At 38.4% G+C, this 15,258-nt stretch overlaps 1 protein-coding gene and 2 pseudogenes across 3 annotated transcripts in view; 2 read left to right on the top strand and 1 right to left on the bottom strand.

Annotated features, from left to right (window-relative positions):
• Window positions 1-11,961, bottom strand: part of CCNT1 (cyclin T1) — a 45,697-nt gene extending 33,736 nt beyond the window's left edge. Inside the window, exons 1-2 of the mRNA XM_080662480.1 lie at window positions 11,724-11,961; window positions 7,356-7,437 (exon numbers count right to left, since the gene is read on the bottom strand). Coding sequence (XP_080518606.1) covers window positions 7,356-7,437; window positions 11,724-11,881 — 240 coding nt within the window. The 5' untranslated portion in view covers window positions 11,882-11,961. The remainder of the gene's footprint in view (window positions 1-7,355; window positions 7,438-11,723) is intronic.
• On the top strand, window positions 7,870-9,781 carry LOC308243328 (cytosolic 5'-nucleotidase 3A-like; annotated as a pseudogene). Its single transcript has 2 exons — window positions 7,870-7,949; window positions 9,164-9,781. The product of its transcript is annotated as a cytosolic 5'-nucleotidase 3A-like (transcript).
• Window positions 10,031-10,398, top strand: LOC308245350 (small ribosomal subunit protein eS25-like; annotated as a pseudogene). Its single transcript has one exon. The product of its transcript is annotated as a small ribosomal subunit protein eS25-like (transcript).
• Window positions 11,962-15,258: the final 3,297 nt, after the last annotated feature.

Genomic DNA, 15,258 nt, shown 5'->3' with positions numbered 1-15,258 from the left:
CTGTGACCCATAGACTTGGAGTTGTTGTGTGTTCATTTTCATTTTTTTCCAGGAAGTTTTTTTATTGCTTTCTTGATCTCATTGGTAATCCATTCATCTTACCTAATAATAGACAAACATGTAAATTGACCGTACTTCCGCTACGCCCACCAGCCAATCAGGAGTGATATGCAAATTAACCCAACAAAGATGGAATTTGCATACACAGGCACCAAGCAACCGGGAGCCTTGCGTCTTCCTCTTTTTCCAGGCGTTCTGCCCCACCCCTGGTCTCTCAGGGCCTCTGGGTAGCGTGGGAAGGCGGGGCCGGAGCAGAAAGAGGCGGCTCAGGGTCTGGGCCAGAGTGGAAAGGCGGTGCCGGCAGCCAGGGAAAGGAAGGCCCAGTCTAGCACGAATCTTCATACATCAGGCTTCTAGTTGTTTAATAACATGCTGCTTGAATGTTTTTTGAGTTTTTTATTGTAGTTGACTTCTACTTTCATCACTGTGATCCAAAAAGATTGTTGAGTTTTTCCAATCTTGAATTTGTGGGACACAAAAGAAAGGTGTTTAACAAGAGTGACACTAAAGATTTTAGAAAAATATGCAGAGTTAAATGAATGTTTAGAAAAATTAGTCTAGTGGTATATGGAACTAAAAGAAGGAAAGGATAGGATATATTTTAAGTTATTTTTTTAAAAGAACAATATTGAGGGGGGATGGGGGGTAATGGGGAATAAGGATACATATGTCACACCTTAATCAATAAAGAAATTAAAAAAAAAAAAAAGAACAATATTGAGCCCTAACCGGGTCCCAGGCTTGATTCCGGTCAAGGGCATGTACCTTGGTTGTGGGCACATCCCCAGTAGGGGGTGTGCAGGAGGCAGCTGATTGATGTTTCTCTCTCATCAATGTTTCTCTCTCTCCCTCTCCCTTCCTCTCTGTAAAAAAAAACAATAAAATATATTTTTAAAATATTGAATAATCCAGGCATTAGAAATAAAATTTAGAGTAGACACTAGCAGTAGAAATATAGGAGAAAAAGAAATACAGGTATCACTTGAAAAACTAATAGAGCTTCACTAAATATATGTATGTATTTTCATGTAGAGAAAAAAAATTCTAATGAGATATACTCTAAAATGTTACCAGGATTATCTCTGAACAGTATGTTATAGCAAAATCATCATTTTCTCTTTTATTCTGTCTTCTTTTAATTTTATGACGGTGATATACATTTATAAGGAGAGAAAAATCAGTTAACAGTATAAAAATTAAAAGAACTTTAAAATTGATTAGACAGAGTGGGAAAAGGAAAAGGACAACTCAGAGACAACACTAAGATTTTTAAGCCTCCAAATTTGCCTTCAAGGGGCTAAAAATGTATTTGAAAGGAGGTAACTAAATATGGTATACAAACCATGTCTAACAAGGCAAGATAGTACCTCAGTCAGTAAAAGCCTGCATAAGTTAAATTTTAATCTAATCACTTACCAAGCTGGCTTACTGAAACATTTTCCCATCAAAGGCAGTTTCTCAAAGAAATTTTTTTAAAATATGATTTTAGAAAGGAAGGAAGAGAGAGATAGAAACATCAATGAGAGCCTAGCTGGCATGGCTCAGCGGTTGAGCGTCAATCTATGAACCAAAAGGTCATGAGTTCGATCCCAGGTCTGGTCACTTGCCCAGGTTTTGGACTCGATCCCTAGTGTGGGACTTGCAGGAGGCAGCCGATCAATGAGTCTCTCTCATCATTGATGTTTCTATCTCTCTCTTTCTCCCTCCCTCTCTGAAATCAATACAAATATATTTAAAGAATAAAGATCGATGAGAAACACCGATTGGCTGTGTCTCCTGATACCTGCTACTGGAGATAAAGCCCGAAACCCTGGGATCCTTCAGTTTGCAGGATGACGCTTAATCCACTGAGCCACACCCGCAGAGCCTCAGAGGAATTCTTATAAGATTTTTCTTCATTTTAAAAGAATAATAATGCCAGCTAATATTTTTTTGCTATGTGCAGACACCTCTGTAAATGAATCATTTAAATCCTATTAACTACTCTATGAGGTAGGCACTATTATTGACTCCAAATAGATGAGAAAACTGAGGCTTAAGGTAACTTGCCAAAACAGTACACAAAGGATCCAAATCTAGACATGTCTGACTCCAAAGTCCATTTTCCTAACCTATTAAGAATCAACTAATGAGAGTAAAATGTACCTAATTAAAATAAAACACCTGTACTTTTAAATATTTAAATACAGCTTAGCCGTAGCTGGTTTGGCTCAGTGGATATAGAGTCAGCCTGCAGACTGAAGGATCCCAGGTTCGATTCTGGTCAAGTGCACATGTCTGGGTTGTGGGCACGAATCCCCAGTGGGGGGTGTAAATGAGGCAGCCAATCAGTGAATCTCTTTCATCATTAATGTTTCTATCTCCCTCTCTTCCTTCCTCTCTAAAATTAATAAAAATATATTAAATAAATAAATAAAATACAGCATAAACACACACATACACAAGTTCCTCATTACTATTTTTATATTCCCCCACTTGAAAACATTTAAAACTATACATATAGCCCTAACTGGTTTGGCTTAGTGGATAGAGCGTCGGCCTGCGAACTGAAAGGTCCCAGGTTTGATTCCAGTCAAGGGCATGTGCCTTGGTTGCGGGCACATCTCCAGTGGGAGGTGTGCAGGAGGCAGCTGATTGTTTCTCTCTCATCAATGTTTCTAACTATCTCTCTCCCTTCCTCTCTGTAAAAAATCAATAAAATATATTTTTTTTAAAAAAGCAATAAAACTATACATATAGAAAATCAGGTAATGAGGTTGAATTTCTTCTCAAAAAGAGAGCAAATGCTATGCCAGAATTTAAGTAAAAAATAATAATAATTAAGTAATTTAATCATATTCAGTAAAGATATAAAATTTATTTCAATCAAAAGGCAAGTTCTCTACCTTCATTGGAAATATACTGTATCTTGATCTGAATGGTGGTTACATATCTACACTAATAAAAGAGAAATATGTAAATTGACCGTACCCCCATGACACCCACAAGCCAATCAGGAGGGGATATGCAAATTAGCAGGACAAAGATGGTGGCGGCCAGGCGGGGCAGGACACCTGCTATGAGAGGGAGGGCAGGGAGTAGAGGGAGCTACAGGAGCGGTGCTCCGGCCGGAGCGAAGTGAAGACTCCGGCCGGAGTCAGCGAGAAGCCTGCAGACTCCGGCCGGAGCAAAGGCGGAAGGCGGCACCTAGAGCAAGGCCTGGGTCCTGGGTACTGGAGGAAAACCAGTGCCGGCAGCCAGGTGAAGGAAGGCCTATTGCACAAATCTTCATGCAACGGGCCTCTAGTACAGGGGTCCTCAAACTTTTTAAATAGGGGGCCAGTTCACTGTCCCTCAGACCGTTGGAGGGCCTAACTATAGTTTAAAAAAAAAACTATGAACAAATTCCTATGTGCACTGCGGGCCTGGGACGAGTTGGCTGCTAAGCAGGACAGGCAGCAGCACCCAGCAGGCCGGATAAATGTTTTTGGCGGGCCGCATGTGGCCCGCGGGCCGCAGTTTGAGGACGCCTGCTCTAGTATATAATAATGCAAAAAGTAATTGAGTTGGACATCAGCTATTTGTGCTTTACTGTATGTTATAGCTCATTATAAATAAATAAATAAATAAGTAAATAAATAAATAAATAAATAAATAAATAAATAAATAAGAAAGAAAGACAAGAGTTCTAGGCTCCAAAACATTGTCAGTGGAGAGATACAACTAAATGAGAAAAGTATTCACAACATGTGACATACATCTAATGTATAAAAGTGCTCATATAAATAAAAAAATCAAAATAAAATGAATAGACAATCAATTTTTAAGTTTATTCTTCAATTTCCTGAGAAGAATAATAGCCAATAGTCATAAGCAGCTCAACCTCACTAATTGAAGAAATGTAAATTTAAAAAAAAAAAAATTTAGGACTTCCTGTATCTTGTTCAACACTGTATCCCCACTGCTTGACAAGTAGTTAGAACTTAGTATTTCCTGAAGTAACAAATATTTGTTGTTGGTAAGGATGTAGTGAAAAGGACCCTCTCCTACAGTGCTGGAAACAATGTATATTGATGTAATCTTTCAGTAGGACAAATTGACACAACATAACATTTTTAAATGCATGCTTTGGCACAGCAATTCCACCTAAAGGAATTTATATTAAAATAGTCACATAAATGCATTATATCTGTGCCAGACTATCTTATCTAACGTTATTTATAATACAATAAATTACAAACCACCCAAATACCCACCAATAGGGAGCTGGTGAAATAAATTATAGCCAAAACACAAAGAAACTGGGGGGGGAGTGTCAATCGGGGGAAAAGGAGACATATGCAAAACTTTAGACAATAAATAAAATTAAAACACACACACAAAGAAATACTATGTGGTCATTTAAAATAATGAGAAACCAATATGAAAAGATGTCCAATTTATACTGGTAAGTGATAAAGGCAAGTTGTGTAAGATTAGTATAGTAAGAAGTGATTTTTATAATACATAAATGTTAGTATATGTACAGAAAAATGTCTAGGACACCATATGACTAAACATTTATCAATGGTTACCTCTGTAAGGTGGGATTAGATTTCTACATTATACATATTTGTATTGTTTTCATTTTTACTATAAGCATTTATTACCTTTGTAATAATAAAAAAAGAAACACGCCTGCCCGGCGTAGCTCAGTGGTTGAGCATCGACCTATGAACCAGAAGATCATGGTTCAATTCCCAGGCAGGGCACATGCCCAGGTTGCAGGGCTTGATCTCCAGTGTGGGGCATGCTGGAGGCAGACAACCAATGATTCTCTCATTACTGATGTTTCTATCTCTCTCTCCCTCTCCCTCCCTCTCTAAAATCAATAAAAATATATTTTAAAAAAATGCATGGAAGCTTGATAGGACATGTAACATATCAATGCCACAACAATGTATTGAGTTCCCTCAAATCTGAATTTGGATTTATCACAGTCAAAATCTTCAAATTAGCATACTAAAGGTGAAATATTTTTTATGTTAATTCTAAAACGTGCCCCAAATCAGTTCTCTAGATGATCAACAATCCTAAATTAAAAGTCACTGGATTTGAAAAAGGTCACAACATCACAAAGAATCTCTCTATACCAGATTATTACCATTCATTCATTCAACAAGTTTACTGAAGGTTCTTTGGAGGATACACAGAAAAGTGAGTCTCTGTCCTTCCTAAGCTTAATACATAGGAAATAAGGAAAGATAATTTAGTAACAAATTGATTTAAGATTTATTTCACCCTGGTTTTCAAATCTTTACCATAATAGTACTGAATAGTTTCCTTCTTCGCCGCACCCCTAGTGGGGATTCCTGTTGGCAATGAATTGGCACCAAAGACCACTGGTTGACATAATGGAAGCCAGACAAAAAGGTGACAGTGAATAATTTTATTTATATGAAATGTCCAGAACTGGGAAATCAATAAACATGGAGAGTAGATTAATGGTAGCCTATAGCTAGTGAGATGGGAGAATGGTAGGGTGAGACATAAGGGGCACAGGGTTTCCTTTTGAAGTGATGAAATGTTCTAAAATTGATTGCAGTGATGACTGCCTTCATCTGTGAATATACCAAAAATCATCAAATTGTGTACTGTAAATGGGTGGACTGTGTGGTATGAGAATTATATCTCAATAAATGTTAGAAGAAAAAAATCTTTACCATAACAAAAGGGAAGAAATGCAGAAAACTTTCAGAACTGAAGAAACAGCTATGGACTTCCTCTTCAAATTTTGTTCTTTATCCATTACCTTCTATTCTAGAGCTCTCAGATACCCTCATTAAATACTTCTCTCTCACACCCTAGCCAATTCTGCTCAGAGGTTAGAGTGTCGACCCGCAGACTGAGGGGTCTAGGGTTCCATTCCAGTCAAGGGCATGTACCTTGGTTGTAGGCTCGATCCTGGCCCCGGTAGGGGCACATGTGGGAGGCAACCAATCAATGTATCTCTCTCACATAGATGTTTCTCTCTGTCTCTCCCCCTCCCTTCCACTTTCTTAAAAAAAAAAAAAAAATCAATGAGAAAAATATCCTCAGGTGAAAATTAACAAAAAAACAGCAGCTTCTCTCTCCCTTAATAAGGGTCTGCTCCTTGCCATCAGAGATAGAGCATAGCTGGAGGTAAGGAGGGTAAGAGTAGGAGAAAGCCAAGCTGATTGGATAATCAACAAAAATTTCGAATACTTTATCGACAAATCCAAAAGGTTTCCCTTGCAATTACTCCCAATACTGATCCACCAATATCTTACATTACAAGAACAATATCTAGCTTCACAGAGCCTCTTCCTATGGCATTAGGGAAAAAAACTTCAAAATCCATCATTCTAAGTCTGAAACACTTTTCCTCAAAACAATCTTAAAAAAGAAAAAAGAAATATTTAACTCACAAATCCAAATGTGTTCATCAAGTTTAGCCCTATTACCTGTGAGTTTATTAAACAAGTATAGTTTTACCTACAGCTGAGATATCACTATGAACTCGCTTTCAAGTCACTTATAAATAATGCTAAATAGGGCCATTTCAGGTAGCAAAACTGAAAACAGCACTATTTACAATTCTGTCCAGAAAAGAAAAATTGCTTTATTACTATTATTTTCTTTTTCCTGTCTTAAAAGTCATCCTCAGTCATCACATAATATACCTCTACCTTCCTCCTCCAACCTGTCATTGACTGAAATTTTATCAAAGGCTTTAAACAAATCTAAATAGCTTATATTCATTTGTTTTCCTATGACCTTATTATTTACCACTTCAAAAATTACAGCCCTGGCCATATGGCTCAGTTGGTTGAGCACCGTCCCTGCACCGAGAGGTCACCGGTTCAATTCCCCATCAAGACACATGTCCTGGTTGCGGGCTCGATCCCGAGTAGGGGGTGTGCGGGAGCCAGCAAATGGATGTTTCTCTCTCTTTCCCTCTCCCTTAATCTCTCTCTCTCTCAAATCAATAAACATATTTTTTAAAAATTACACTTAAAATTAAGCAGTTTCCCTTTAATTATATTCTCCCAACCCAAATGTTAAGTGTTCAATAACCTATTTCTTTACTAAAGATTCCACCTACTCTTAAGGATGCACTGAACCTACTAACTAGACTAGACACTTCAAAGGAAAATTGAAAGGCTGGATTTAGAACAGTAGTATGGCACATAATGAAAGTGACCAACCCTAAATTCTAAACTCCAAATCCCAGTTCAGCAACAAAGATCAACCACAAAAGAAAAATGAAGTTGGAATTAATCATAAAAGGATTAAACCATATGAAAGATACTTACATATCGATGGAACTGTGTGAAGGACTGAATCATGTAGAATCGATGCATATATACTATAGCAGTGTTGATAGTCAATTGTGAGCTTAAATATTCAAGTTAAGGCCCCAAACCAGGCAGGCAGTACAATTCCCAAAAACACAACCTCTATATCCTCCCAAAATGACCACGCAAGCTGAGCACAGCAGATGCTCCCAAATGAAAATCATATTTACCTCTCCATCAAATTAACTACCAATTGACATTTCGCATACCTTAGACATAACGGTTATTCACTACAAATTTACTAAATAAACAAGTAAGCTTCTTAGCATGTGTGAATCAAGAAGGAACATAAACAAAATTATCCAAGTCCTAAACCCATCACTTGCCTGAAAATCCTGCAATGGTGATTCATTAGCTCAGGATCTCTCCTTGAATGACTTACAATGCCCTCCCTGACCTGGCCCTAGAGATATGTCTCAACTTCTAAACTTAACTTTTCAGTTCTACCTCTCTGGCAACCAAGCCTTCTCATATGGTGATCCCAGTACATATTCACCTTCAAGAGGAAGACAGGGCAGATGACAAAGATCAAGATGCCTATATCCAAAAACAGTGTGGAATGATTTTATATTCAATCACTGACAAAATATGTTAAATACCTTATTTCTAAAGACCTCAGAAGACAATGTGGGGTATACAGAATGAGGCCATCTCATAATGGCAACAATCTTAGTAACAACACACATATAAAAAGGAAAGGGCTAGAATGCAATGAAACAGAATTTCAAACAAAATGATTAACTCAGTACACTGACTGGTTACTTAAAAACACACTGGATATTGGCAAGAAAGAGAACACCTCTTTAGAAGTGAGCACTTAAAACATAAACATCATACATTCAGCAACACATTTAAATGGAAGGTGTACCCAAGGACAATTTTGCACTTTCAGAATGAAAAGAACTTTACAACTATTTTAGCCTTTTCTGCTGCAAATGAGTATATTTTCTGACAAAAATGCTAGAATTGACCTGTTCTTTTTGGGCCCATCCGTGCACAAGGCCCCATCCATGGACCAGGTGGCCATAGCAAAGGTGCACCCTGGTAGCTTGCACCTGCATTTGCACCGTGGTGGCAGGGTTGGTGCTGACCCAGTACATGTTCACCTTCAAGAGGAAGACAGGGCAGATGACAAAGATCAAGATGCCTATATCCAAGCCCTGCATCTCTGGATATTGCTTACCTATGCTATTGTTCTAGACGAATTCAAGGACAGAAAAACTCAAGAATGCCCTAAGGGAGATTGGGTAACCAAGAAATGACTAAGATTCTGCTACACATGTGAAAATGATGCCAGAATTCCTGAAAAGTTCAGTTCACATGGAGACCCCTACAAGAGTGAAGAAATTATCTATGGCCTTATCAAAAGAGGAGCTATCAATTTTCAGATTAACAGACTTTGATTTGACACTAAGTTTTCTTACATATGGAGAAAGATGTTAAATAAATCACAATGTCATTGACAAGTGTTAGCTGGTTTCAGGTGAATGTCAAAAGTTACTGTAACTAGAGAAAATATTATGCTATTGATCCTGTTCTGCCCAGCCTGCTTGGCTCAATGGTTGAGCATTGACCTATGAACCAGGAGGTCAAGGTTCAATTCCCAGTCAGGGCACATGCCAGGGTTGCAGGCTCAATCTCCAGTGTGGGGCGTGCAGGAGGCATTCAATCAATGATTCTCTCTCATCATTGATGTTTCTCTCTCTCTCTCTCTTTCCCTCTCCCTTCCTCTCTGAAATCAATAAAAATATATTTAAAATAAAAAGAAAAATTGATCCTGTTCTTACCATAGAAGAGTAGTACCCTTATGTTATAGAATGGTAAACTAAATGCATGTTTTGTTTATGGAACAGGTTTCATCAAAACCTAAAGAAACTGTGACTGATGTTATGCTCAAGGAACATCAAAATTTCTCTGATAAGCTCCAACATAGTATACCTGTGTTCATATTTTTGGCTGGTATCAGTATGTTCTAGAGATTATCCATCAAGTTGGTATTTATTATCCAAATGTGAAAGTAGTGTCCAACTTCATGGTTTTTAATGACAATGGGTTACTCAAAGGATTTAAAAGAGAATTCATGTATTTAACGAATATAATGATGTCTTGAAGAATTCAGAATATTTCAATCAATTAAAAGACAATAGCAATATAATTTGTGTGAGAGACTCCCAGGGACAATTAAGGCAGATAGGTAGCCAATGTTGAATACATTCTGAAAAATGGATTATCTAGGTGAGCGAGTGGATGCGCTTTTAGAAAAGCACGTGGGCTCTGATGATATTGTTCTAATAAAAGACAAATCATTGGAGGGGGCCAACTCTAACTTACGAAAAGATTCTGTAAATAAGCATTCTTCAAGAAGACCTCTTTCCTCTGGATGAAATTGATGCAAGAACTGTTCATTTGTTCACCTTGCTGAAAGATTTTTATTTATAATATATTCTTGCTCTGCAAGTTTTTCCTCTACATTACTGAATTATTTTCAAACATGTGGAGTCCATCAACTGGAAGCTCCTTTTTCTCCACCTCTCTCTACACACTCCTCACTATATTTTTAACATTAAAAACAAAATCTTCCTTTTTGTCTGACATCTTAGCAGCCTTGTAGCAGCTCATCTTCAAATTTTGCTATGCCACCCAAGGTCAACAATAAAGATACAGGAAAGTCAGCCAAGAAAGACAAAGACCCAATGAAAAAATCTGGGGGCAAGGCCAAAATTAGACGGGTCCAAAGGCAAAGTTCAGGACAAGTTCAATAACCTAGTCTAGTCTGACAAAGCAACATTATAACAAACTCTGTAAGGAAGTTCCCAACTATAAGCTTATAACCCCAACTGTTTCCCCTGATACACTGAAGATCCACAGTTCCCTGGCCAGGGCAGCCTTTCAGGAGCTCCTTAGTAAAGGACTTATTAAACTAGTTTCAAAGCACAGAGCTCAAGTAATTTACACCAGAAACACCAAAGTTGGGGACGCCTCAGTTGTTGAAGATGCATGAACAAAAGGTCCCACCAGCTGGTATTTTGAAAAATAAACTGTATTAAATCAGGGAGAGGGGATATCTTAAAGTAAAAATTTGAAAAATAATTCTCTATTTCCAAAGAGTATTTGATAGTTAATGTTATGATGTTTTTGAGGAATCTCTCTACACTGGGAAAGTTTGTAGAAGTTTAGAAAGTTTTATGAAATGGTGAAATAATGTGTACAATTTTTAAGTATAGCCATTTTTGTAATTTGTGTGAATTATGCTGATGGTATCTGCATCTACTAAAACTGTGTTATTTTGGTTAATTTGTTTCAGGAAAATTGATAATTACCAAAAAATACTGGTACTTGATGTTTGAAAAAACTGTTAACCACATGTCACTAATTATGATTAAATGTTTTGTATTGAAGTACTGATAATAAACATGAAATGAAAAGCCAAAAAATGCTTGGAGGAGAAAAAAAAATCACTATATTACCTCATCTTTGAAATATGAGAAAAACAAATACACATCAGCACTGAGTATCTTAAAACCTTGTTTTTTAATCTGTAGAGAATTTTTATAAGAATTTGAGCCAAACAGAGGATATGCCGGGAAGTAAGATCTCAACAAGACTCAGAAAAATGCTTCCAAAACCCAATATTTTTCAATGTTTTTTTAAACCGTTAGATCATTAGGTCTACATCCCTACAAATCTAAACTGGTATTCCCTTCCTCTGAAATTCTATGAAACTCTAACAGTAGCTAATTGAACTTGAGTGTCAAGTATTGTGTGGTCCATTGAAATTAAATGCAAGAAGTATCACCCCATTTTACAGAGAACACCAAGAATTTGACAGCTTTCTTAGACAGATAATAACTGGGAAGAAGGAACTTTGAACCAAAGCTGGGCATTAATTCTAGGCCACCCTTTATAAGACCCTCAGGTAATGAATTTCTCAAAATTCTCCATACACACTAAATTCAAGACGCAGTCATCAACGCTAAAACCTCCACCAGGAAGTAGGGCATAGCAGAAAAGCATAATCTCAAAGTCACCAGAACAGACGATCATAACATACTGAAAATGCCCTAAGAACGACCGGTTAAAACATCAAGCCGGGAAGCATACCAATTCCCGGCAAGGTTGGTGGCACCGGTGAGCGAGCGGGAAATTATTCTGCCTCACCCCGCGCGAACACTGAACTTTTAGCCTGCCCCACCGCAGTCTCTCCCACCCGACATCCAGCCCCTGCCCACCCTCTTCCCCACTTCCGTCCCTTAGAGAGCCTGGGGCCTGGACGCGAGAGCAAGGCGTGACTGATTCCAAGGCCGAAGGCCTAGGCCGCAAGGATACACGTAAAGACGTTGCCCCATGTCCTGGAGCAGATTGGCCGCCTGCTGACGATAAGAAAGTTCTTTATCTGGGTCCAGCCCAAAGCGACGGGATGGGCTATTTTCCAGCTGTTCGCGAGTAAAATACCACCGTTTGTTGTTCTTTCTCTCTTCCTCCATAGTGCTTCAACCAGAAGGCAGCGGCGAAGGCTGCAAGCGCTTCCCAGCGTCACTTAAGCGGCGACACACATCCGCTGTGCGGAGGCAACTGCGCCGTGACGAACTTCCGCTAAGGGTGGCCGGGTAGGTTGTGACACGCTTCCGCTGAGGAGGATAGTTGAAGGGTCTACTTCCGTAATGGACCACGCGACAGCCAGTAGCCAAGAAAACAGCCAATAGGCGAGCAGGAAAGACCTTGGGTTGGGGACGCGAGTGCCCGTCATGTGACTCTTGGAGGTAGGGTGAGGTTAAAAGTTTCCGTTCAAAACCACGTCCCCTCTCGCGACAATTAGGCTGAGCATTCGCGCCCTGCGCGAGAGGGTGAGGCAATGTTTGTGGCGGGATTAGGCGCCCGCCCACGCGCCGCTCGGCGGCTTCTTGGAGAATTTCGTTTGTGGCCGGAGATGGCGATATAAAATGGGGCAGATGGAGAACTTGACAGAGAAAATAGGTGAGACTGACAGAAACTGTAAAAAAGTAATCGTAGTGGCCCTATCGTATATCGTAACGTGAAGCCACTAGAAGCTCTCACATTATTGATAATGTAAATTTCTCATTTGAGAAGCTAAAGCCTTGAATGCATTCCTAGCTTCTCCACAGTGATCCAACTTAAAGGAATAAAGTGAAATTAATAACATTAATTTAGTGCTTAATACGTTCCAGGCACAATACTGACTCTTAATTTACTATTTAATGTAATGGGCACAACCCCAACAGGTAGTAATATTTTAATTACTGTTTTGCGAAGGGTGAACTAAAACTGCTCCTTCAGTGTGGGAAGCTTTACCACCACCCTGCGCATGCAAAAATTTGTAAATTCCTGGCCTCTGTCAGGAGTTAGCCCGGCTCCAATGCTTGATGGCTCTTTGATCCAGGGCAGGATACTTAAATTCTCTGTACCTCTTATACAAATGTAGATTATAATAATACCTACGTTTTAGATCGTAAGAAGAATTTTAAATGAAGATGTAATGAGTTAAAAACATAATAGTAGTTGACACATAAAGACAGACATTCAGTAGATGTTATAGTTGTCAGATTATATTGATATGGAGGTTGTATCCCTAGCACCTACCTAATACAGTACTGGCCCTAGTAGTCAATAAATGTGAAATAAATGTTCACAATACCCTACAATAAAGAATCTGAGAGTCAGGGAGATAAGTAGTTTACCCTACAATGTACAGCTTATAACGGTAGATTTTAAAAAATAAGTCTAATTGATTTTTGCATTTTAGCAAACTGTAGTCTTGCTTTTCTGGAACACTCAGTTTACCTTGATTAAATGTGAGTAATAGTAGAATCATTTATCTTTTATAATGTAATAGAACAAAGTACTCAGTTTTTCTGACTCCATCTTGCTCCGACCTGACATGTCATTTTAGCTACTTCTGCTTAGTCCTGCAGGTAGATATGCTAATCATTAGAGGAATCTAACATATATCCAAGAAATTACTGGAACAACCTCCCCGCTCAAAAGTACCTCCCCAAGAAGATAAGGAAAGTATGTACAAAAATAATGATTTATAGGAACCTCCTGACTGAGTTTGAAGGTTCCCCTTTGGATCCTTGCTGATGTCCAGATGTCTGCAATCATCAGTCACCTCCTAACCTCACACCTCTCCTGTTCCTCCCTTCCCCTGACATAAAAGAAGTATAAACTCTGTATTTTCTCAAGATGGTTCTTTAGAACACTCATCTGCTATCTTCTCTGCTTGCTGGCTTTCTGAATAAAGTCGCTTTCCTTGCATCAACGCGTGTAACTCATTGGCTGTCATGTAGCACGCAGAACTAGTTTTCACTCGATTACAATAATACTTTGAGTTTTGTTTATTTCTAGATATGGCTGTTCCAATGCAGTAAGTTTAGTCTAGTTCGTTCTCAGAATTATTTCCTTCCATTTCAGGCCCTATCTGCTATATACTGCCTTTAGTAAGCTTTAGCTCTGTTTTACTCCAGAAAAATTGAGGTTCAGAAAGATGTAAATTACATCAGGTTATATAACATTCAAAAAAATAATTATTTCAAACTCCTTTCATCATAGACTTTTTTTCTTTTAATAGAATAAGCACTTTTCCAGTTATGTAGTCATGTATGTTATTTTTTAAAAGTCAAATTTATTTCTCCCAGATCCCTCTTGCCTATTTCTCTGACCTGTGTTTGGTTCTCCACTTAATCTCTTGGATCAGTGATTTTCAACTGATGTGTTGCAAGAATCTTGAAAACATGCAATACATGTACTGGCTGCTTTTCCCTTAGATTGTCAAATAAGAGAATGACAACAGCTAACACAATAGCCGTCTGGTGTAAATGAATCAATTATACCTTTTTTGTTAGATTGGCCAAAAAATTTTTTTGGTGTGCTACAGTCAATAAAACAATAAATTAAACCTTTGTCCATAGCATTTGCCAATTTCTGTAGTGTTATCTCCCACCATGGCCAATTTCAAGCTACCAATGTTCCATCACTAATCATGAAATTGGTAAGATAGGAACACACAATCACATAGTATACTCACCATGCAAATAAAATAGACAGGGACTTCTGGTTTCCAGTCTGACGTGTAAAGAGCTTGGAAATCATCACTTCACAACCAAACAAAAAGGCTGAACTGAAAATGAATAAATCTTAAATGCATCAAAGAATTGAGGTAACAGACAACCTCTACCACAAAAAGTAGAGAGACAGGCAGAATCAGCAGGCAGAACAGAGAATCATGGCTCACTGGGAGCAAAAAATACTACTGGAACCAGCAACTGGTAGGAATACTTAAAGGGGAATTAACCAATTGTTGATAAATGAAATTGGACTATATTGAAAGATTTTTAAAAAAACTCCTGGGGCCTTGCCTTAAGGGATCCCCCACATTTTTGTGCATTTTACCTCCAGGAGCCCCATATGTCTTACTATGAAGATTGGAAAAAATTATCCTCATCCTCTGGCAAGGAAAGGGAAAGTAACCATTTTGAAATACAGAGCATTCAGTTCTTTTTTTATTGATTGATTGATTGATTTTGGGAAGGGAGAGAGAAAGAGAAGCATCCATTCGTTGTTCATTCTTTTCTCCCCAATGGTTGACTCTTGTATGTGCCCTGATCAGGGATTGAACCCACAACCTTGGCATATTGGGATGACACTCTAACCAACTGAACTATCCGGCCAGGGCCAGAGCATTCATTTCTTGACAAAGATCAATCCTCAAGGAAAACTACTTAAGAGCCTAACCAATGTGGGAGAAGGAAAACAACCAACTCCAGCCTCCTCTAGCTTGTTTCATCTAGGAAGAAAAAAGACAAGAAGCATTTGTGAAGGTCAAAATCCAGGAACACAAGCTCAC

Source organism: Plecotus auritus (assembly GCF_963455305.1).
Source record: "Plecotus auritus genome assembly, chromosome: 3".
Lineage (NCBI taxonomy): Eukaryota > Metazoa > Chordata > Mammalia > Chiroptera > Vespertilionidae > Plecotus > Plecotus auritus.
Note: the sequence above shows the minus strand (reverse complement) of the source record. Positions and strands in the feature narration are given on the sequence as shown.